The sequence below is a fragment of the Epinephelus moara genome, chromosome 18 (genome assembly GCF_006386435.1).
Source record: "Epinephelus moara isolate mb chromosome 18, YSFRI_EMoa_1.0, whole genome shotgun sequence".
Classification (NCBI taxonomy): Eukaryota; Metazoa; Chordata; class Actinopteri; order Perciformes; family Serranidae; genus Epinephelus; species Epinephelus moara.
In genome coordinates, this window is record NC_065523.1 from 22,307,984 (window position 1) to 22,331,575 (window position 23,592).

General features: G+C 41.0%; 3 protein-coding genes across 5 annotated transcripts; 1 reads left to right on the plus strand and 2 right to left on the minus strand.

Annotated features, from left to right (window-relative positions):
• Nucleotides 1-637: 637 nt before the first annotated feature.
• On the minus strand, nucleotides 638-5,501 carry zgc:112148 (uncharacterized protein LOC550424 homolog). 2 transcript variants are annotated; one of them, XM_050069873.1, is made up of 7 exons: nucleotides 5,440-5,501; nucleotides 5,172-5,239; nucleotides 4,946-5,090; nucleotides 3,434-3,523; nucleotides 2,747-2,872; nucleotides 2,534-2,662; nucleotides 638-2,437 (listed from the first exon to the last, which is right to left on the minus strand). In XM_050069873.1, the coding sequence occupies exons 1-7, from the start codon at nucleotides 5,449-5,451 to the stop codon at nucleotides 2,411-2,413; spliced, it is 597 nt and encodes a 198-aa protein (XP_049925830.1). In that variant the 5' UTR covers nucleotides 5,452-5,501; the 3' UTR covers nucleotides 638-2,410. The 2 variants fall into 2 exon arrangements, with proteins under 2 accessions (XP_049925830.1, XP_049925829.1); XM_050069872.1 differs by lacking the exon at nucleotides 5,440-5,501 and having other exon boundaries at nucleotides 5,172-5,275.
• A 548-nt stretch (nucleotides 5,502-6,049) lies between these two features.
• Nucleotides 6,050-10,321, minus strand: LOC126405350 (proton channel OTOP2-like). Its single transcript, XM_050069046.1, has 6 exons — nucleotides 9,861-10,321; nucleotides 9,637-9,773; nucleotides 9,496-9,554; nucleotides 8,626-8,768; nucleotides 7,479-8,335; nucleotides 6,050-7,391 (listed from the first exon to the last, which is right to left on the minus strand). Exons 1-6 carry the CDS (start codon nucleotides 10,294-10,296, stop codon nucleotides 7,221-7,223), a joined length of 1,803 nt encoding a protein of 600 aa, XP_049925003.1. The 5' UTR covers nucleotides 10,297-10,321; the 3' UTR covers nucleotides 6,050-7,220.
• Nucleotides 10,322-12,528: 2,207 nt separating this feature from the next.
• On the plus strand, nucleotides 12,529-23,124 carry ush1ga (Usher syndrome 1Ga (autosomal recessive)). 2 transcript variants are annotated; one of them, XM_050068961.1, is made up of 4 exons: nucleotides 12,531-12,930; nucleotides 18,011-18,464; nucleotides 20,756-21,552; nucleotides 21,688-23,124. In XM_050068961.1, the coding sequence occupies exons 1-4, from the start codon at nucleotides 12,767-12,769 to the stop codon at nucleotides 21,689-21,691; spliced, it is 1,419 nt and encodes a 472-aa protein (XP_049924918.1). In that variant the 5' UTR covers nucleotides 12,531-12,766; the 3' UTR covers nucleotides 21,692-23,124. The 2 variants fall into 2 exon arrangements, with proteins under 2 accessions (XP_049924919.1, XP_049924918.1); XM_050068962.1 differs by lacking the exon at nucleotides 21,688-23,124 and having other exon boundaries at nucleotides 12,529-12,930; nucleotides 20,756-21,556.
• Nucleotides 23,125-23,592: the final 468 nt, after the last annotated feature.

Genomic DNA, 23,592 nt, shown 5'->3' on the forward strand with positions numbered 1-23,592 from the left:
GTGACTGGAGAAATTTAACTCTAATTGACAACTGTGTGGCGCTATAACAACAGAAAAATGCTTAAAAATGGCAAAAAAGCGACCGATTGCTGTGGCTCCCCCTGTGGACCAATGTTTGGGTTTTTTTCTAATTTTTGGTGTGACTAAGTCATGGTATGGTATGCTGTACATAATCACGGAAACTGTCAGTGTCATTTTGTCAGTCGGTCATTATGTCTGTCCCACGTTTTTCTACTCACTGACGTGGTCAGTCTATGTGAAACTGCACATAGGCACTGAGGATTATTCTTGAGGATTTTCTAATATTGAATAAAACCCTCCTCAGTACTTGTATTCCAAGATTTTTTTTGGGAATTGAAATCCATGGAATGAAGTGCACAATACACAATATATGTCTATACAATTACAAATACATGAAGGAAAAGACAAACGAAATGATGTATGGGACTCAGAATCTGCTCAACACTGATGTAACTTTGTTGCCACCTAGTGGTTGAATCATTCACTGCAGACAGACTAGTGACCCCGGTAAGTGTCTGCACAGCTTCTGATGAAATTTCAACCAGCTGGACTCTGTCTATGTTCCAGGATAATAAAAAACTATATAGGGCAGCTTATGAGAGGTGATAATGTTGATTTTTAATTACATAATGTTTAGAAAATTAAACGCTTACACTTTGAACATAGACTACCACTTGTGACATAGTGTCTCATTTGGAATTACAGTTCAGTATACAGTAGATAACACAATCACAGAAGCCACTAAACAGATTGACATTAAGAGCCACAAAAGACAGTTTTAAGTTCATTGTTGTATTTATCATTTTATTCTCTCAGAAAACACGATTTTCCAGAGACATTCAAGGTAAATGACCAGTTTTTATATAAAATCACACCCACACCTTCTTTCAAAACATGTCAAACTTAATAAACTTCTCCCAACCATACCTTCTTCTAACAAAATACAGTTTGATTAAAACAACATAAAGCAGTAGTATAAAGGTCCACAATCCAGGTTTGAATAATAGGCACAATATGGTGACAAATATATATATTTTATCCCCAACAGCCCTTTTTATAAGAGTATACAGTACATTCAAAGATGCTGCCTGCAGGGCAGAGGCAGTCACAAAAGTGCACATTGCCTTGATCCGAGCACCATCAGGAACCAGGCATTTTAACATTACCTTCCTAAAGGGTAACTTCTGTATCTTCAAAACTGGACCCTATTTTCCCATGTTTTTGTGACTGAGTGATTAATGGAGACAACACATTTTAAAACCTGGTCAGTATTGAGCGACTGTGAAGTAGTCTGTAATGTAACCATTCAGGCATGTTTGCACCGTCAATTTACTGCTACTACAAGTGTTTATTTTTGCTACTGACAGGCTCAGAATTTCTTTGCAAGTGTCTGCCAACATTATGAAAATGATCCGTAGAGGTCGACCTTTTGGTTTAAGACTAAGATTCCTTTTGTTTAACCAGGAACAGCCCGGAAATTGCAACTGCCAAACCCACCAGACTCCATTTAAATTAACAGTAATTTTATCATCATAACACACACTGCATTCAAACTTGACAGAAACAAAATAAAACAAACAAAAACTGCTTTGATTTGTCTTTACGTTGTTCTGAAAATCACCAACTCTGGTTTGGTTAAAATTGATCCTTAGTTCAATCAGTTAGCTGTGAAAATATGCTGGTTCTATACACGCTAAAATTATTGTTCATTTACATGGAGTCTGGTGGGGTTGGCGATGGTGATGGAGATGGAGATGGCAAATTCGGGGATGTTTCTGGTTAAACAAAAACGATCTTCCTCTTAAACAAAAACATCTATCTCTGTAGTGATGCTTTCCACAATGTTGTTGTGTTGAGCCGTTCAGTGGCAAAAACAACTCCATAAATGGCCATAAATTGACAGTGCCATATGGCCCGCGTGGTCACATTGCAGCTTGTTTCCCCACTGAAGACTTGCTTAATACTGGACTAACTTCTATAATTGTAACTCCCATTAGGCACTTAGCCAAAAAAACATGGGAAAAAGGATGAAAAATACCGAGGTTACCATCCTGCTGTAGGATAAACGAAAGCCTATTGTGACAGTGGTTTACATTTCACAATTAGCTTGCATTAGTAACAAAAACTACAGCTCTGTGTGCTCTGAGCTAATTGGCAATAGGCAAAACCACTGTATGGAATGTATTTTCAAAAGCAGCGATAGTGTATTTCAATTATTAGAAAAGTTTGGCAATTATTCATGAATTCATCAGTCGATGAATTCGGAGGAAACCACGTATACAAAATCAGTCCTATCAAAAACTTGAGTGAAATTGTAAGAAATCCACAACCCTCACAAAAGAGCATGTATCATGTAAATATAACGTGTCCCATCACACTCCTCTCAACTTCAAGGATCTTCTGTTTTCTTCATTGCCTTTAATAAAAAACAAATAAAAAAAATAAAAATGGAGAATGTAATGAATAATGCCAATCAGATGGAAGCAGGGATATATGATTAATCTTTACATACCTGTTTAAAAATCTGTACACCAAGATAGTTCTTTGCCATGCTACTCAGGTTGGACTTCCCTCCCACCTTGCATCGCACATAGCCATACAGATTGGCCCATTGTAAAACCAAGCCCATGATTACTACAGCCTGCGTGGCACAAACATGAACGAGACAATGAGCAGCTTGTTAGACAGAAATCAGCATTCACTTTCACGTAAACACTGAACTGACCAGCCATTTGATCTTGAACGAGATGATGGTGCTGAACACAAAAACGATCCAGAACATGGGGCACACGATAAGTCCGAGCCAGAAGATCCGTGACTCGGCGCTGGACGTCATGCTCAGACTATGTGTCTGTCAGGGAAAAGCAGACAAGATTTCATTTCATGCTATTGAATAAAAATCCAAGATAAAAGTTATAGGCTTTGGAAATTCATGTCAAATGTCCCCATTGTGCAGTATGATATTTCTAAGAGAGGACAATGCAGCTGTTTTATGTTACACTATCTTATATTGTGCAGTAAGGTCACGCGGCTACATTACACTGTAAAAAGGATTAACAAATGTGAGAGCAGCACTTTAAAAAAATCGCTGCGAGGTGTACTGAAGCCGTGTAATTGTAGATGCACACACAGGAATGCAGTCACCTCTGTGCTACTTCCAACACCCCTGTATTTACTGAGATCCCTATTACTACCCAAGAAGTGGCGCTGACTTGCTGCCAAGGTCACATTTAATTGTAAAAAGGAAACGCAATAAGGCTGTTTAGCTTACAAAGGATGTTGTTTTTACCAAATGTGCTTTTCACGTGAGAAACCTTTGTTAGGAAAACTATTCTTTTCTCTTGCGTTGAAAAGAATCCTGAGCAAATGCCCGCCGGGCTCTTAGGATTGTATCTGATGAGCATCTGCTTACCTTCCTTGACTCAAATACCCAGTGGCTCTTCCCATCTTCATCCACTTGATTCCACCACCGAAGGCCCACCAACAATCTGCCAGATACATTCTGGGGCAAAAAAGAAACACATCTGGAAATGAAAGCCTTCTACTTTGAATGAATGAATGAATGAATGAATGACACCTTTACTGCACCAAGGGGAATTTGCTTTGCACAAATAACCATCAAAGAGTATCAAAAAAAAAGGGTGGGGGGTTAAAGAAGTGCCAGCTCAAGACTTTGTGGTTAGAGGTTGTTCAGCAGCTGAATGCCTCATGAGACAAATGATGTGATGCATCCTGGGCATGCTATACCTGCACCCTGAATGTAAGAGTGCATATTCAGGCCAGAGAGGATGCAATGAATCTGCTTTTTTATAGATTTTAGCGAATACAGGACTCAACTGCTCACAACACTTCTGTAGCACATTCCTATCCATTCTATCAGGAGCCTTGGATTTCCTAGTACTGATCTGGGTGCACCACACTACCTCTGATGTGACCCGAATTGGTGTACCATCCTCTGTCCAGGCCCCTTGGGGCTCCCACTGGGATGGTACTTTGATTTGATTTGACATGACACACACACACACACACACACACACAACCCCAGATTTAATCTAACAAGGGACACGGAGATGCAAAGAGACAAAATAAGACAAACGTGGAATAAAAATTGTTAAATAAAAGAGACAGCATGTAAATGTAGTTAGTGTTGGGGGTAAGGCGTTAAAAAATTTACAAAAGTAACACGTTACAGCAATATATTATGCTTTAGCAGTAACAAAGTAACACCCCCATTCTCATCCAACTACACTGGCTTCCTGTTCAGTACTGGACTGATTACAAAAACCTTCTGCTCACCTTCAAAGCCCTCCACAACCTGGCCCCCAACTATCTCTCTGACCCCCTTCCAAGAGTACACCCCCTTCCACTCCCTGTGCTCTTCCTCTGCTGGTCTCCAGACTATTCCCACCTCACGCCTCAGGCCCATGGGTGCTGCATTGCCCCCAGGCTCTGGAACCCCCTACCTCCACACATTCAATGGGCAAACCTGCACGCCACTGGACTTGAAATGAAATGTAAGCTGAAAAACTGGAGCTTTTGTGCTTTGTTCACCTGCTGTGAAACATTAGCCTCATCCGATTATAATGCCTAGTTGTTCTTCTGACGTCATTTTGGTGAAAGTAAAGCAAAAGTAGTGTAAATTGTGAATGGAATTTTGATGAATTGATGATGATGATGATAATGATGATGAATGATTATCATGCTTTTCTTCATCCTGTGTGATTGTGAAATAAACATAGTTGGAGTTGGGATGTTTTTTTAATTAAATGATTGTTTACTCTGGAACACAATTTGCAGATTTAATGCTGCTAATAGTAATGTCTGATTGCAGCCCTGCATGCACGGTGTTATGTATGAAACTCAAGCATAAAACAGGAGTATTTATATATATATCCACACACAGTGGTGCACCTGACCTGCTCACCTTGACAGTCCAGAAGTCACATGACAGCAGGAGGATGATGGTGACCATGCAGGCGATGAAACGACTGCTGAAGATGTCGCACAGTAAGTAGACCAAGATGGCACTTGTTCGGAAGAAGAGATGGAAGAATGAGGCCAGCGGATGTCTGAAACACAGATTTTATTGTTTGTATTTGGTAACAGCGGGACCTTTAATAGAGCAATTAGCCATAACCACAAAGTAGCACCTTATTCTGGACTTTCTCAGCCCGACGTTACCGTCATCTTCGCCGAAAAGAGGCGCATCTTGGGAATCCTGAGAAGATAAATACAACATTAGCAGATTAATGCTAATGCTAATCTGCCAAATTAGCTCTGTTTCCAGCTTAGTTCGTCATTTCAATGAGAAATGTGTGAATATTAAAGTGAAAAATATCGATTCAGACGAGGTACACTACACTCAAATACAAATATGTGTCTAGGTAATCACAAATAATCATATTTAGCATCGTTCACCTGTCTCCGCATCTCGACACTTCCGGGTGACGTGGTTGTAAACAAAACCGTGTGCTGAGGACCCCGAGGAAGAGTGGCTTCAAATGTGCCTGACTAAAAGGTAAGCCTGACATATCTAGTACAAATAAATGGTAATTTATGTCGCATGTGATTGTTCCTGTGCTAATAAATGCTTTTATTTCAAGCTTCTAAGCTGGGAGACACTTTTGCAAAATGACAGGAAACCAGGGGCCAGTTTATAAACATTACAATGTATCAGTTATTAATGAATTGCCTTTTTTCAGCCTTTCCACGTTTACTGTCCTTACTCATCTTTGTCAAGAGGCAAATACAGAAGCAGCAGGTCAGGTGAAACCTCCACAGGGTGCTTACCTAGAATTAGAGGACTTTCTGGGCTTAGACTGGACTTCCATCGGGGGTGTCCGAGGGATCCACCCCTGGCTCATTGTCATGAACAAGCTCTATTTTGATGCTTTTTTTAGTGCACTGTGGTATCTTATTGACATTGAGAGTACAAAAGAAAAAAAAAATCCCCAGTGTGAATCAATTTATTTTCATTGTTGGCACCCAGCTGCAAGCCAGAGTTGGCTCTGTGAGTTGAGTATCACTTTTGTAAGCTCTTCCAAAAGCTTTAGTTGGTTTCATTAGTGCATTTAATTCATTGACTTGTTGCATAGTTTTTTTTTATTTTTTTGTATTTCATATAAGATCACTCTGATAGATGCATAGGTAGATCAATTCTTTATTGTTATCGCCACGCAACCAAGTTGATAGTTTTTTTTGGCACAGCATGGTAGCTCAGTTCAAAAGAAAGAGAGAAGAGAAAAACAGACAAACAAACAAAAGTAAGCCACATACACCATAAACCATAACAACAGTGCACACAAAATACCACCCAAATGGCACTTATTTCAGAAACTTGCACTTGTTCATTTTCATTTATGACAAAATTTGTTTTTTAACTAAATACAGCTTGATTAAAACAACATAAAGTGGTACTTTAATGCCTGAAATCCAGGTAGCAGCAATAAGGTAACAAAGCTATTTATATAGGCCGAGCAGCATACAGTACATTTAGAGCCTAATAAAGTCTCCCCCCCAAAAAAATAATTATGGTTGCAACTAACAAATGATATTATTATTATTATCCATTTAGCTACAAATTATTTTATGATTAAATAAGTTAATCATTTGGTTTATAAAAATTTCCTGATGTCCATGAATTCAGGAAAAAATTCAGCAAAATTAAGTCTCTAAAAATAAAATAAAAACTGTGTTATTTTTGCTTCAAAACTTTGCTTCAAACTAGATGCTAGCTAGAGCTGCTTTCAGACTTTGGTCTTTCAAAATAAGCTACTATAGTTTTTTCATTAGGTCAACTACTACAACTGTGCGTGCTCTTAATAATAATCACACTAGTAATGATAACACCTGGTGACATAATCATGCTCTCACTCAACTTATATATGCTTGCCTTTATTTTGTGCATAAAGAGGCTGACGCATAAAACGAGTCATACAAGATTAGCTTCGCAACTCATTATTTTTTGACTTCTAAAAATAACATTTGGAGTATATTTACACTGTCACACACACACACACACACAGGCCATAACATCACAAGAGGCAACGTGTGACAAAGTGATGATATTCGTCAGTCAACATCTGCTTCACAATTTTATGGAGAAATAACAAAGCATCATCAAAACAAACTACGATTTATACAAAACAGCTTTATATTAACAAAACAGTTGGCCGTACACGTCGGATGCCCCCGCAGCGTTATGAGAGCACAAAGACCTCAAACAGGCTGGCGACTGAGTGCATGCGGTAAAAGATGCCAAAGGGGAGTCCAACATTCACAACCGCAGCCCACATGTTGAATTTGTAGAATCCAGTTTCAGCGTCGTGGTCGAACTGGGGTCGAGCACCAAATGCTGGCATGATCCACAGCTGTCACAGAAAGGAAGGAGAACAGGTTGAGTACTTGGTGAATTTTAAAACAGTGACTTTGAGCGTGTGAGGGAGAATGATACTCACTATGATGTTGCCCATCAGCAGAAACGCGCAGACCTCCTTCAACACCCGTCTCTTCCATGACAGTTTGTGCCTGTGCTCAGCCATGTGGCTGTGCTGGCTGTGTGTTGTGAGTACCGGGCTGGCCTTTGGGTCATTTTCTGATCGTTCAAGCATGCTCAGGTCTTTGCCCGACTGCAACACGTATGGATTCGCAACCACAGTGATCGGATGCACCTCGTACACCTCGTGGAAGGGCTCCCGGTGTAGACCTTCGATGATGAAAAGGTTCTGCAAGCCGAGTTGGATGATCATCAGGATAGCCCAGGTCAGGTTGAGCCTGTTTAGGTGGCCTTTGGTTCCGGTTGCAGCCATGGCAACGATGGTGAAATAGCTGATGATGAATTGCCCCAGCGAGGCTCCCACCAGCAGCCCCACATCCAGGTTGCGCGTGGGGTTCTTCTCAGACACGTGCTCCCTGTGGTCAAACTTGTAGACGGCACAGCCGATCACAGTGGACACGGACATCAGGGTCACTATCACTATATTCATGACAAAGTGCATCATCACTGCGTGGTCTTTCTCGTCCTCATCACTGTCATCGTCACCCATTACCATCTCATACACGATGAAGGTTGCCAGACCTGCCACGACTAAGAGAATTCCTGCCAGTGGGCCAAAAAATACATCCTTGGGACGGAACTTGAAGTGGTGGTGTCCGTGTTCTTCTGTCAGTCTGCCCACATTTTTCCACATGACGTATGCCATGGCGGAGGCAAAGAGACTGTACTCGATGTTGAAGGGGTACAGGTAGTAGTATGCATTTTTGAAGGTGCTACATGAACCGTGGCTGCACTTGCACTTATCATCTCCGTAACCAGCTGTAAGACATGACGGGGCACAGGGAGACAAACGTGTTATGGTTTGTTTAGGGTTGCAGCAGTAAACTGTGGAACTGTATACTGTGGTAGGAAAATTGACAGTTATGATACCGTGTACATTTGCTTATCTATGGTTTACATTCCTTTATGGTTCATTTTAACCAATAATAATACTTATGCATACACCGTGACCCTGAAACTGTACGAGACGGTTATCCGACCATGAAATTCTCGTACTGTTGCAGCCCTTGTTGTGTGGTATTATACTGACTGCTATCTGCTTTAATTACCTTTAGAGATGTACATTTTTCGTCCATAGATTTTAGTTTCGTTCTCCGGATATTCAGGAAATGTCGTTTGGTGAACGGACTCCTCAGTGACCAGAGTCATCCACACGACCAGATTTGTGGAGAGGGTGAGCATCAGCCCACAGCTGAATAAAAAACACCAGAGGGAAACAAAAGGAAATCATGATCAGAGACAAAAACAGTGTACAGGAACTTGAATCATCTGCTTTAATGTCAGATTTTAATCTCATATTTATACTGAATATGGGCGCTGTGTTTGCAATCAGTAGCCACCACGTAATAATAGTTGCTTTTAAGTTTAATTTAGATTTCAAACCGAAACTGGTGTATTACAATTTTTACAAAATGGTAACAAATTAAAGTCATTTAGGCAAAAATGACAAAAAAACACAATTTCCAGCTTTTTGATATATTAAATATGATGTGAATACTTAATGATTTTCTTAGTTCTCTGTTATAGTGAACTGAATAACTGGGTTTTTGATTGAATAACCACATTGTGATAAGCATTTTACACTATTTTCTGCAATTTTACCAACTAAATCATTCATCAACCAATCAAGAAAATAATTAGATTAACCAATATTAATCTATTGCAGTTAACTGTAATACAAACAATATAATAACCGCACGTTTTAAGGTCTGCACATAAAGAGAAATGTATGTAAACATCAGTAATGTGGCTGCAGCTCCAGTATAAATATACTCTCAGTTGTCTAAGTTACTCTCAATTTCTCGGGGAACAAATGTTCAAGGGGAAGAGTTCATTTATAAGTATCAGATAGATTCCCTCAGGGAGTGGACGCTTACAAAGACAGCAAGTGATAAAAAGGGAATCCATTCATCACCAACCGTGTAATATTCCTTTGTAGCTGCACACAGTCTTTGGCGTGGATCCACAAAAAGAATGTCTGCAAAACGATTGCACAAACATATGAATATTTTGCAACGATAAAAGCAATTATTTTTGGGAAATTTCTCTGTGATAGGTACCTGCACAATTATGAAAAGAAGTTGCACCACAGGGAATGCAACTTTAACAGCAGAGTCGCAGTGAAGGTAGCCCACATAGCTGGCTATCTTGAAAATGTCCATGATAATACTAAGCAGTCCAAACAGCACAAGTCCACCTGAAGGAGCAAGAATTAAAATCATGAAACTATTTCAAAATGATCTGTTGATTAAAAAACAAATTCTGAACTTTTTTCTTCACTTACCCCTGAGCCACACAGGTCCAGCATGACCATCCTTGTAAACAATAGCATTTTCTGTCCTGGCCGTATAGATGACATAATAAATCATCCAGATGGAGGTGAGGAGGATGATGATGATGAGGAAAACCTGCAGGTCAACGCTGCTGATCTTTACATTGTTGTAGGCGCTGCCGCTGACCAAGGCGCAGCCCAGGATCAGAATGTTTACACAGATGATCCCAGACACCATCCATCCCCAGTTGTGACTCCGCTCCCTCGCTGCTCCCATGGAAGGGATGTTCAGGTCAGGTTCACATATGCTGGCCGCTCGGCTCGGTGCATTGATGTTGTTGGACAGGTGGGCCTCCTCTGTCTCCTTCTCTTTGGCAGTCATCCTGCATGGTTCACAGGGATCGCCATCGTTCAGACAGTGGCACGGATAGCTAGTGTTCAAACACATCCCTCCTCTCTCTAAGCTCAGCTCACATCTGCACTATATGCTGCATGTGGTTTCATATGAGACATTACAGGTTTAACAGCTACACCCACTCATTGACTTCTTGTAAAGGCCGATCCCGCCCAGGCAAAACCTTTCCATGAACACAAAATCAGCATAATTGTCACCCTGTTGGTGCTAAACAAAACCTTCCCTTTCCTCCTCTTGGCAAGCAATGCATGTTAATGGTGCTGTATTGAGTGAGAATCCACAAACATGTTTCCTGTGCATTAGCTGTGTTATTTTCTCTAGGTAATTAATCCACACTTTCCTTCTGCATCTCTGATAAAATCAGGAGTAACATCAGGACAGGTGAAATATAATCAGGTAAAAGTAGCTCTTGTCAATTTAGCAAACAATCAGACAAAGCGGCGACCTTTCAATAATGACGGAAAGGTTTCAGGACACCTGTAAGCCTACCTGATGCAGTGTGATTCTGAGAGGCAGTCTGAGCTGTCGTGGCTTTTATACACCTTCAAAACCCACAGTGGTTTACTGTACAGTCATAAATGTCAATAAATCTGTTATGAACAACACCATATTATCACCAAACACAGGGTGTTTTGCACAAAATATTCATGTAAAGTTCAAAAGATGTTTCCAGGAAAAACCTTTAATCACAAATTCCAAAATACCAGAAACCGGTTCCTTTTCAGATAAACAGCAATTTTTTGATATTATACAATACATCTTCTACGTCTTAACAGCATGCACAAAATAAACCTAAGAGGGACAACAAAACTGCATGTGACATTAAATATCATTTCCTCATCGTCTTTTTTTTGCAGTTATAAATACTTTAGAGGCTCTATGAGTTGTCTTGTCCCGTTTTCCTGCAGCTGACCTCATGCAGCTACGCCTCAAAACTTAAACATGATCTAAATTCTCTAAATAGGTGGAGCAGGTGTTAGTCGCTTATCTGTTTTTTGTTTGATTCACTGCTTGGAGGGAATACTTTCAGTTCTTTAATGCTATTCATGGCTCGATGAAGTGCGGCTTCTGTATCTTATCTCTGTGAAACGCCCGAGGGGTTGTCCATAAAAAGCCTGGCCATTATCTCTGCCTATTGTTGTGGAAGTTTCAATTGGTTGAGAGCTTCAGTCCGGTGCCTCTGGTGCAACTATGCTTATTTCAGATCGATACTTATTTGTGGAATGGCCTGCAGGAGGGGATCAGGGAAACCATCGCATTGTCTTCCTCTAAATCTCTATTTTAGGCTTAATTTTGATTTTTTTTACTGTTGTTTTATCTTCTTTTGTTGCATTTATCATTATATTTTAATAACTGTTTGCTTATTTCCCTTTTAATTGTATGTAAAGCGCCTTGTATCTTGCTTTGAAAAGCACCTTAGGCCTATAAATAAAGGTATTATTATTAGTAGTAGTATTAGTATGACCATAGTTTAGAAGATTTATGCCCTTTCATCGGGGTGGGGCTGACAGCAGAGGTACTTTTTCATTGCAGTGGCACCCATGAATTCGTCCTTTCTCTGCACTCATGTGTCTGAGCTGTGAAACTTACCAGCAGTGGAAAGTTTAAAGTGAGAACAATGGCTGATTCAAAAGAACTTGGACAAACAATGACACCAGAATGGCTCTGGCTCTTCCCCGTGTTTCACAATGAACGAGATGCTCCAGTAATGCTTACACATCCTGAAATGCTTGTGCTAACTATTTCCTTAACAAGTTTATGTAACCTAAGTGCTGTGACTATTTTTGGCTTGACAATTATTCCTGGGTGAGGAATGAGAGAGGAAAGGAAAGGTTTCAGAAATGTTTTCAGATTTATTAAAACATAAAAAAACGTGTAAATATTCTACCAGATCAGAGGTCCATGGGAATATGACTTTTATATGTAGTCATTGCAGAGACCAAAGAGGTGCAATATGTTCCACAGCACCTCATACATCCTCCAAAATGACCATACAGTTGAATGAACACATCTCTAAAACAACCCTTTTCAAGGTGGGGTTTATTGCAGGATTGTTGCATTACAGTACATCGCTTTAATTCTATGTGCTTAACAAACTGGCAACTATAATGTCTTTTTAATGTGATTACTGAGAGCCTCAGACACACAGGCTTGAAATGAATGGTGGCATCATTAAATAACAGTACTAACTTTAATTTCTCTGAGATAAACTAGCTGTTTGTGGGCTTATTGTCATTTTGGGGGGATTTCTTGTGTGTCTGTGTTGGACCACCTCGGCCACCGGGAGCACTGTTACCCACACGGTGCGCACCGTGGCGTCCCTGGATACCACCGACGCGCTCCTGCGCTGATCAGGAGCCACTGGCTGTGAGGGAACTGCGGGACTAAGAGGCACCTCAGCCGGTCTGCTCCCACTCCCATCGCCGCATAACGACGACGATGGTGGTGGTGATGGTGTTGATGAAACGGAATGGAGTCGAGCAGGGTGGATTAATTCTTCACCATGAATGACAGGTACCACAAGGCGGCCCGGGACGGCTACCTGGACCTGCTGAAGGAGGCGACTCGGAAGGATCTGAATGCGCCGGATGAGGATGGCATGACGCCGACGCTATGGGCTGCTTATCACGGCAACCTGGAGGCTCTGCGGCTGATCGTGGCGAGGGGGTGGGTAGCGAAACTTTATTGGTTGCTGCATGACTTTCGAGGGCGTGTGCGCACCACCGTGTCCATCTTCAGCCACTCATCTTGGGTATTAAAACGCAAAAGGGACTTATTTTACTATTGTCTGTCTTGCAATCAATTTGCAGTGTCAGATCGTGCAGAATGACGCAAACAATAACGAAAAATGATCCAATTTAGTAGAAATAATAAGGTAAAACAATCTTTAAATACTCAAACTACTTAAAGAGAGGCATTTTGCATTTAAACCGCACAAAGTCCAGCTACTCAAGTAACAATACACCACTGACAATGTAGGTCATCGTTTACAGAGTCCAGCAATTAGGCTATTGTAGTTGAACATACCAGAGGACCTGGCATTCTAACTACACAGAATCCTCAGGCTTTTCTCCTGGACAAGAGGAGCACTTTGAATCCTTAAAGTGGGTCAAATTTAAACTGTTTCGACATTTGACAGCAGTCAAACCCTAAATGCATTCTTTTAGCCTTAAATTTGATGACTTTTCCTTAAAGTGACCACACAAAAATGGAAATATTTTAAACATGTTATACTTTTATACAGCTGCCATTAAGTTTTGGACATTGCGGCTCTTCTAGGTCAAATTTTAACCTATTGACATGGGTTTTAGATCCACCAAAGTGGGCCAAATCAATGCAATCTCTTTCATCATTTCAATCTTGAAACTGTGAAAGTTTAGTGCCATGTCTTTGCATTTTAAATATATTTTTAAGGCTTTTTGGTTTGGTTGATAGGATGGTTTTTGGCATGGGGGGAGGGGGGACGACATGCAGCAAAGGCCATGGTTTGCCCATGTGTGTATTTTTTTTAACGGGACATTGGTAACAGCAGGGACCTTGTCACTTGTTCCCACCACATTGTCCCAGGTTCCTATCGAGACAGGCACCTGTTGGTCTTATATAACAGCTAATGCATCATCATTCATGGTGCACATAAGGAACAGAGGCCAAAGCATGCCTTGACACTGTCCCCATGCACCTGCAGTGTGACGAGATAATCTCAAAATAAACACACTGACACCCATCAGTTCCCAGCTAACCAACAGAGCTCAAAAGCATAATGTAAAGGAACCTGACTGAGATCATGGCAACAAGACTTACTGTCCAAATGGTCATTGATATGTTCTACCGAGTACAGCAAGCAGAGAGTGAGGACAGTGGTTGATGGTTGCAATGGTTACTAGTGGTTATATAATAAACCCCAAAGCAGAGCAGCAGCACTCCAGAATATTCTTGACATTTTCACTTATGATGGCTGTTGTGTTTCCATGTCTTAGGTTAAATAGGACATGACAGTGTGCAACAGTGGATATTTATTCAACATAACGAGTGGTGTAAAACCTTAAAATACACTCTTCCTGCTCTGTGGAACAGAAATTTAGGATTAATTGCTCATTTATTAATGTCAGTCAGACTGATTGGGCTTAATGTGGTCCATACTGTGAAGGTATAGAATATGAAAAGTATTTAATGGTTAACTAAACAACCAGTTTGGGAGGTGCCTGTTTGGCGATGTCAAAAAAATGTTGGGGTAGACACTGTATTTTCAAGATGAAAAATATTTCTGCGCATGATGTTAACAGGCCTGTACCCACCATTTCAGGGACATCTTCTTTTTTTTTGCATCATATATTCTACATTTTTCCTACATTTCTTTCCGACCTTCACAGTTAAAGCATTTTAAATCGATTAATCACACATTCACCAGGTATTTTCATAACTATGTAACTTTATTATCACTATCTAAAAGAGGATTACCAATATGTCATAGCAGGAGATGGTGAGTCATTTTCAAAGGCACACAGAATCATTGACTGTGTATCTTTCACACCTCTATGTCATTTAACATGATAACACAGTTCAAGGTCAGCTGATAGCAGGAGCACCTCTCATTAAAGTGCCTATACATGGGATAAGTCATAAAGATATTGCTGTGGCAAGTACTGTTCATCAAATGCTCTGCAGTCCTGCACTCAGTGACAGTATAACAACTCCAGCGTCTACACTGGCTCATGAAATAACTTTAAAACATAAGTTATAACTCACTCCTAATCACGATCTGTTATGTAACAGGGAGCATTTCAGTACTTTTTTGGGAGATGGCTATATGGAGAGGCTGTAACCTATCATTACATAAGTGCTGATTTTATATCATCAGATGCAAAACTCAAATGAGCAGCGGATATGATAATTTTAGGAGACTGTGCCATGGTATAAATGCTCGCCTTGCTTCAGCAAAGTGTGCAAATCTGATTGGTCATCACGAACAGCCCACTCCTCGTCATTTCTGGCTGACCTGGTTTGCTTGTCAGCCAGAAAAATGGGCCCCATTATGAATCTGCTTAATTGAGGAAAGTTTGTGAGAGACTTGCTGTGAAAGTGAGTCGACATCTTTCATCTGTGTTTGGTTTGCTGAATGCAAAATACCACACATGAGGAAAGTTTTTTTTTATTAGAACATGCAGGCAACAAAGTGTGCTAGCTTCCTGTGCTATACATGATAAAAAGAAATTCACCATTTCCCACAGAGTACATACAGACAAACTCTGGAGGCATTCGGCTGCCAAGGACATAGCGTGCTTCTATTGATAGCAAAAACATAAACTCCTGATTGACATGAGGTACTAAAATTAAACCGTAATAGCTGCCATAATGTTTCACAGAAGCACCAAACGTGTGAGACCCAGAGATATAATGAAGAGAAGTTTAACGCTGCTTGACAGTTTCATGGGAAAGTTGCCATGCAGTGCTATATTTGGCTGGTATATTGCACTGGGCGGGCTGCAGTAACATCAAGCTGTCAGAGGAAGTGAAGACGCGCACAGCCATAATGTGATAAAGAACGGGGCGAGATTAGTGGGCAGACCTATCACCGCTGCGGTCAGCATTTTACGGGGACGGACATAAATTATGACACATAAAGCTATCATGCGAGATGGTCTCTACCTACAACCAGCATATTGCATAATCTAAGGGTGATAAATATTTCTTCTAAAAATAAAAATTGACTAATTGCTGTTTATCTTTTGACAGCAGTTCATAGCATTATATGCTTCTTTGTGTATTTCAGCATAAGGTTATCAGTGTAACTCCTTTGTTTGGTCATTGTTTTATTGTCTCTTTCTTGGCTGTTTGCCACGTACTGTCCATCACGCTCTGAAGACATTTGGACTCGACTTTGCACTGATCCTAAAACTGCCTATTCTTTCTGACCATTTAAAACTAATCCTGTCCGGACAAAAGAAGAGCAAGGGGGCTGAAATCAGAGTGGGACTTTGCTAATCGCTGCCCAGGTTGGGCCCAGCAGATCTGACACACATTCCCTGAGAAAACCTTACAACACAATCCATCAATTATACATTTGCACTTCAACAGTAGCTTCACGTCTATCGTATCAAATATTCAGCAGCCTGTACGTGGCTGCATTGGAAGACAGGGACAAGACACAAGACAGCTCAGTAAACATGCCATCTCAGGGGGTGGGATACAACCAGATGACCCTAAACTGAAAAAACTAAATGTCAAATTACCACTATTTAGTGGTGTTGGCCACAAACAAGCTGTATACCATTAAAGAATCCTGAACATTATTATCAGTAAAATGCTTGATGGAATACTAGTTTGGACAACATTTTAATAATGGGCCACAGATGGATTATTAAATGGGTCTACTGGGTACAGGCCCAGGGCCCCCAAGTGTCAGACGTGCCCCTGGCCTTCACCTGCAACTTGTTATTCAAATTGATATGTACGGACCAGCAAGAGACATAAAAAGACCACTAATAGATGCAAGGGAACTACCAAGAGACACATATTTACTACAAAAGGGCTAAAACAACCACAAAGAGACACCAAATGAATACAAAGAAATACAAAACAACCACAGGAAGACATAAATCGACCCTAAAACACACAAAATAACCAAAAAGAGACAAAATGACTGCAAAGAGACATAAAATGATCACAGGGAGACACAAAATGACCTCAAAGACACACAAAATGATTACAAAGCAACACAGAACAGACACAAATAGACACAAAATGACTGGAGAGNCAAAATGACTACAAAGAGACATACAAAGACCACAAGGAGACACAAAATGACCACAAAGAGACAAAATGACTACAAAGAGACATACAAAGACCACAAGGAGACACAAAATGACCACAAAGAGACAAAAGACAGCCAAAAAAGACAGAGACAAAGAGAGACAAAACCACCACAACGTCTATGACTCTTGCTCCTGTTTAGGAAAGGTTGTGGGGCCTTCTGCATATCTGTGCCCCAGAGCCCATTGTCTTATAATCTGCCCATGTAATGAGCCATCAAATGAGCCTTCATAGATTTACATGCCAGGCTTATGATGGGAAATAACAGTAAGAAAGTTCCACGCATATCTGTCCTCCACATCATCCAATCAGTCACTGTATGTTTTGACTTGAGGAATTCAGCGTGACATCACCAGCCATGCACAGTCGCGCTTTTGGAGTCAGGCACAACCTATTCGGCCTCCCCTGAAACTGGAGACAGGTAGTGTAGCAGTGGTGCTGGCAAGCCTGTGGTCATATTACAGACAAGGCAGCGACAGTGCAGCACACACAGAGGTAACCTTAAGGTCGTGGACTGTCAGCCAAGGGTAAATGTTGCTTATAGTTTTAGTTATGGCCCCTGCGTAGTGGTAAATCCCTTTAACTGGTCGTTTTAATCAGACCATCCTATTTGCTGATTGGTCAGAGCATTTTAAAAAAAAGAATTTGTTGCGTACAGAAGATCTATGGCTGGTGTTCTGAAAGGGCAATGTGGTGTTTAGACTATAAATTATTAAATAAGGCCCCATTAACAACCCACGGATGGCAGGTCAGTGCTGAAAACATAATCAAAAAATCACATGCTTACTCATGAGTGAGTCATCTGAACAGAAGGCCAAAGAGGCAACCGGTATCCATAACCTTACTAACAGTCTGAACAAGAGACGAAAATATTTATGTAGTAAATGTGATACAAAGTCAAAACGCTGTATCTAACATCTTTTTTTATGACCCACAGAGGAAACCCTGATAAGTGTGACATATGGGGGAACACGCCGCTCCACCTGGCAGCTGCCAATGGTCACGTCAACTGCCTTTTCTTCCTGGTGTCTTTTGGTGCCAACATATGGTGCCTGGACAACGACTACCACACGCCGTTGGACATGGCCGCCACAAAGAATCACATGGATTGTGTCCGCTACCTGGATGCCATCGCTACCAAGCAGACAGGCCTCAACACGAAGCTGGTCACCAAAATGAAGGACAGGGCGTTTCGCGATGCTGAGCGGCGGATCAAACAGTGCGTGAAGATGCAGAAGAAGCACCACAAACGCATGGAGCGGAGGTTTCATAAGGAGACCTCTGAGGCCTCCGCGTCAGATGTCATGAGTTTTTCCAGTTACACCAGCAGCTCTCTCAGCCACAAGCTGCACAACTTCAATGCAGCCACTGTCAGTGTGCCATATTCTCAGGTCAGGAGTTTTTATATGTCTATTTTTAAAGGACAAGTCTGTTTGTTTTGCAGTTTTGTATGGTTCATGTTGCCAACCATAGACTGCAGGCTATGTAAAGATGGACGATATGTGTTCTCTTCTTCCCACTGTACAAATGAAAGCCCAAATATCCCGGATATGGGCGTGGTCATCAGATGCTGGTGACGTTATTTGTAGCCATAGTCTGTGCAGTAGTGATAAGGGAGTGGAGCTGTGGTACTGAGCTCCCGCCCATACACTCGCCTGAGTCAACCATAATGTCATACTCCCTTTTTAAAGCATCAAAGAACTAGTTAAAACCAAACTTATCAGAGACTCTTGAACATACATCAGCGTGATAAGATCAACCTAAAATGACAGAAACGATCACATTTATTTGACATGATTACTTTGATCTTTTAATTTGTCTCATTTCCTATTTACTAACATGGAGGGTGTAGGGTCTATGACCTCATCTGCAGCCAGTCACGAGGGGTTATTTTTACTTCAGTTTTGACGAGCTGTCATGTCACTGGTTTTCAGTTTCCTTCTCGTAACTGTATAACATGACAAGACTAAGCTTAATTCCTACATGGTCACAGTGACACTGCAAAAATAATTAATATTTAATGTTTAACAACTATCTTATATAATGTTCACCATCTTAGTTTAGCATGTTAGCATGCTAACATTTGCCAGTAAGCACCAAACAGGAAGTACGACTGAGGCTAAATGGATTGTCACTGGCTTTAAAAGTATTTGGTCATAAACCAAATTATTGGACAAATGGTAATTTTGGCCAGATGATAAGGGCTCTGACACACCAAGTTGACGGTTAGCCATCGGTCAGTGTCGGGACAATGGTGGGCGTATGTTCTCTTATTTTTTGCAGTGTGTCCCGTAGGGCTGTCAAAATTGCTCAAAAATGACGTTTGAATATTCTTTCTAAAAATAACTTATAGGTTCAAACCATTCGATTTTTTTTTTTTTTTTTGCATTATGTCCACAAGAGGGCAAACTAATACAAGGAAACATAACTACTTGTAGGTATTTTTATTTCAACATAAACGTCTTTGAAAACATTTACATACCTACACATTAAAACACATAAAACAATTATCTATAACATTATGTTATAAACGACCGCGGACCTCTCACTCGCCCCCCCCTCTCTGACCCGTCATGCAGTGCGTTCAGTGCAGTGGCCCAGTCCAACGCCCATTCGCAAAGAGGACAGCTACGGTGGTGTGTTTTTTTTCTCCACAATCGAATATCAATTTTCACATTCGAAGGTCCTTTTTTTTTTTCAAATTCGAATTTAAATTCAAATTTAGAATATTCGTTGACAGCCTTAGGGTCCCGCACCATTGGCACTAGCCGGCCCCTGCCTGCTATTTTTCGCCAGATTCAGCATTTTGAAATGGCAACCAAGACAGCAGAGCCCGAATGAATGAAATCACTCTGATTGGTAGTTCAGTTCAGTGCATGAGAAGAGAAGAGGAAGTGAGGAAAGCAAACAAATGACTAAATTCAAGGGGGCATGAGATAAACTTGTTATATAAGGTAAGATTATGTTTTTAGCCATTGAGTTCTTCAGCAGAAACAGTTCATAATTGTTTGTGTTATCAAATAGTGCACAGTAAATATAATCTGTTGTCTTAACATCGGGTTGCGCTGTTAATGTGCTAACTGGCTAACTAGCGTCTTGATTCCTATAGGTCGGTCCTCAGTTTCCCTTTTAGATGAATACAGACTACCACCACCTGCTGGTATGAAGAACGTATGTGCCAGTTAACTGTCAGCTGTAGTCTTTGTGGTGTGTTCAAGTAGAATTTTTTGCTTGAAGCACAAGCGACTTGAGGTGAACCAACAGTCGCCCTTCGTCACCACCAGTTTTTTGATCTCTGTATGGTGTGTCTGTGCCTTAAGCAGAAAAGTAAAGGGATTACCAAAGTTAACACAATTCATCTGAACCTCTGTACAAAATTTCAGTGCAATCCATTCAATAGTTAAAAAGACAGATCTTTAAAAACAAGAATGTCAGCTGGATGGAAGTCACATATCACCAAAGTCAGTATTTATCTTCTGGGGCCCATGAATATCTGAACCAAATTTCATGACAATCCGTCCCGTAGTTGTTGAGATATTCCAGTAATGGGCCTAGTTAATGAGTCTATCTATCTATGAGTCTATCTGTCTCAAAGCTTTTAACACTGGTCACTAGTAATGTTTGGAAAATCTAACCCTTTGATTTGTGATTGTAATTGTTGTTATTATTCATGTCTTGTTAGGCTACCCTCCACGCCACAAACCGAGGGAAGACAAAGATCCAGAGGAAGCTGGAGAAGAGGAAACAAGGAGATGGGACCTTTAAAATCTACGAGGATGGGAGGAAGAGTGTACGCTCCCTCTCTGGACTTCAACTGGGCAACGATGTCATGTTTGTCAAACAGGGGACTTACGTCAACCCAAAGGACCGTGGCCGCCGCAACATTCGTGACATGTTCCCCAGAGACAATTACGATGCCATTTCACGTGCCATGAGCGAGCCGGACCTCCACGGGCCCGATGTGGATTACTCTGAGATCAGCACTGACTCAGGACATGATTCCCTGTTCAACAGGCCTGGTCTGGGCACCATGGTCTTCAGGAGGAACTATGTAAGTGGGGGGATGTTTGACCTCGGTGGTCGGGATGACGGCAGTGTGGACCAGTCAGGCAATAACGTGCGTTTACGCAGTCGGTTGCAGCAATACCCGAGTGCAGATGAAGACAGTATAGGAAGTGCACGCAGCCTGCAGGAGAGGAACGTGGAGGAGCTGCCCTGGGATGAAGTTGAATTAGGACTGGACGATGATGATGAGGCTGAAACCAGCCCTCTGGAAGTCTTCCTCGCCACGCAGAGCATGAGTGACTTTTTCTCCATCTTTAAGAGGGAGAAGATCGACCTCGAAGCACTGCTGCTGTGCTCTGACCATGACCTTAAGAGTATCCACATCCCCTTAGGACCGAGGAAAAAGATCTTAGATGCCTGTAAGAGACGACTGGAAACCATAGAGGACCCAGACTGCATCGAGGACACAGAACTGTAAGTGAAAGGATTTTCAGTTCTACAGTGTTGTCAGAAAGTATTTGTTCATGTAGCTTGTTATGATGTCTTTGTACTCCAGCATAAACCCTTTTCAGTTACAGTTCCTCCTCTTGTCTTCATTCTATCCTGCAGATAATACAAGTTGTTGTAGACGGTCCCTCTTGCTGTGTGCTCATCCACGCTTAAAGGTCAGTGGAGCATTGTGGAGTGAATGTCACGTATGGACAGAAAGGATGTAATGATTTACCTCTCCTGGTACATCCATGGTCACAAAGCAGAAAGGACACTGTCAAGATGAATATGTCAAGCAAGAAGAGACGAGCCTGAGACAAATTCTTCACAGGATTCTTTCACTGCGTCTTGTTAGCTGCAGCAGGATCCCTGCAAATATCTCTGTATTTCGCTGGTTGGAGTCGCCTGCACTGCAAGGTTTGACAAACTGAAAGACGATTATCAGAGTGAAATGCTATATGTTCACTGTATGGATCAACGGAGAGTTGATTGTGTCACCTAACCGTGTTTGCCCCTATGGGGTAAATCCTACCCCTTCATGTGCCTGCATTGCTCGTGCCTGTGCATTTGCTTAAAAGTGTCTTTTGTCATGAATACCTTTGACATTAACTTTATTATAACATTATTCTCTGTGTAAATTCCAAGCAACACTTCCACCACTTGAGCCACTCGACTGTTTCCTCACTCACAGGCTACGTTCACATTTCACAGCTTAATGCTCAATTACGATTATTTCCCCAGATGTGATCTTTCTGCCTAGACTGTTCTTATTCATGCTTGAAGTGACACATATCTGTGTGAACAGATCTCTGCCCTGAAATGCCTCACATGCAACCACTAACATGGTTAGTGGTTGCATGACATGCAATGGGCCACATTTGCTTGTAATGTAAACGTAGCCATACTTAATCTCTGTACATGTTTACACACAGCAAGCCGTGTCAGTCCAAGTGTGGCTCACTGGCAATGCAGGCCAAGCACTCATTGAGATTACTCTAGTATTGTGAAGTATATGAAAATACAGTATCCTTAGATAATTTTATAATACACAAAATAACATGTTGCAGTTCTGTATTTTGCATGTTCTATCCATACACTAGGAAATTTCTAACCTCAGTGTATCACTCATATGAGTCTTTACAATATGAAAGTCTTCCAGTTGTTTGTATCCTGTAGGTTTATATGTCATAGTAATAATAATAATCTGCACAGACGCACATGTTGATGTTTATTATCTCAACTTTTTACATTTAGGTGGACCTTTAATTTTAAAAAAGCTGTAAATTACTAACTAACTAATATATGTATACATTTTGCTTTCTTTACTGCACTCTACTTCTTCATGGGTCAGATTGAAGATATGCAGAATACACAGTAATATGTGCCTTTATAATGTGGAGCCATGGTTAACATTGAGGGATCCTCTGCGGGAGAACCTAATGTTTTTAATCGTGGCCTACTTTTTGGGGCAAATTTGTTCCCTTCTTAATTTCCACCAGAATCACACACATAACATTTAGACCATGATGTCAGAGGATAGAATGTAATTGAACAATTAAATATGAAAGAAAATGTGTCTTTTGTTGTTGTTTTTTGAAGATTTTTTAAAGTATAAAGTAAATGAAAGCTGACTCATCAGTGAACCAAACCCATAAATTCACTGAGTTCCTACTTACACACAGTGTAACTAATATGCTCTGTTTGTATATAAGCATAGTTTTAACAGGTCAGTTAACATCCTGTCTCAGTCATTACCTGTTTACTAAGACATCATTTTACGCCTCTGTCAAGACTTTGGTATGTGTGTGTGTGTGTGTGTGTGTGTGTGTGTGTGTGTGTGTGTGTGTGTGTGACGGAGACAAATGTGAGCAGAAAATACTTGTTTTGGCATCTTCAGCCAGTCATAATCCTCACATGCTGCTCACGCACAGAAGACAGGCGTCATTGTTGCCTCAGTGCTCCATGACACAAAGTCAGGAAGTAGATAAATGCCGTTGTCTGGAAGCTCCATGCCTCTTTCATTAC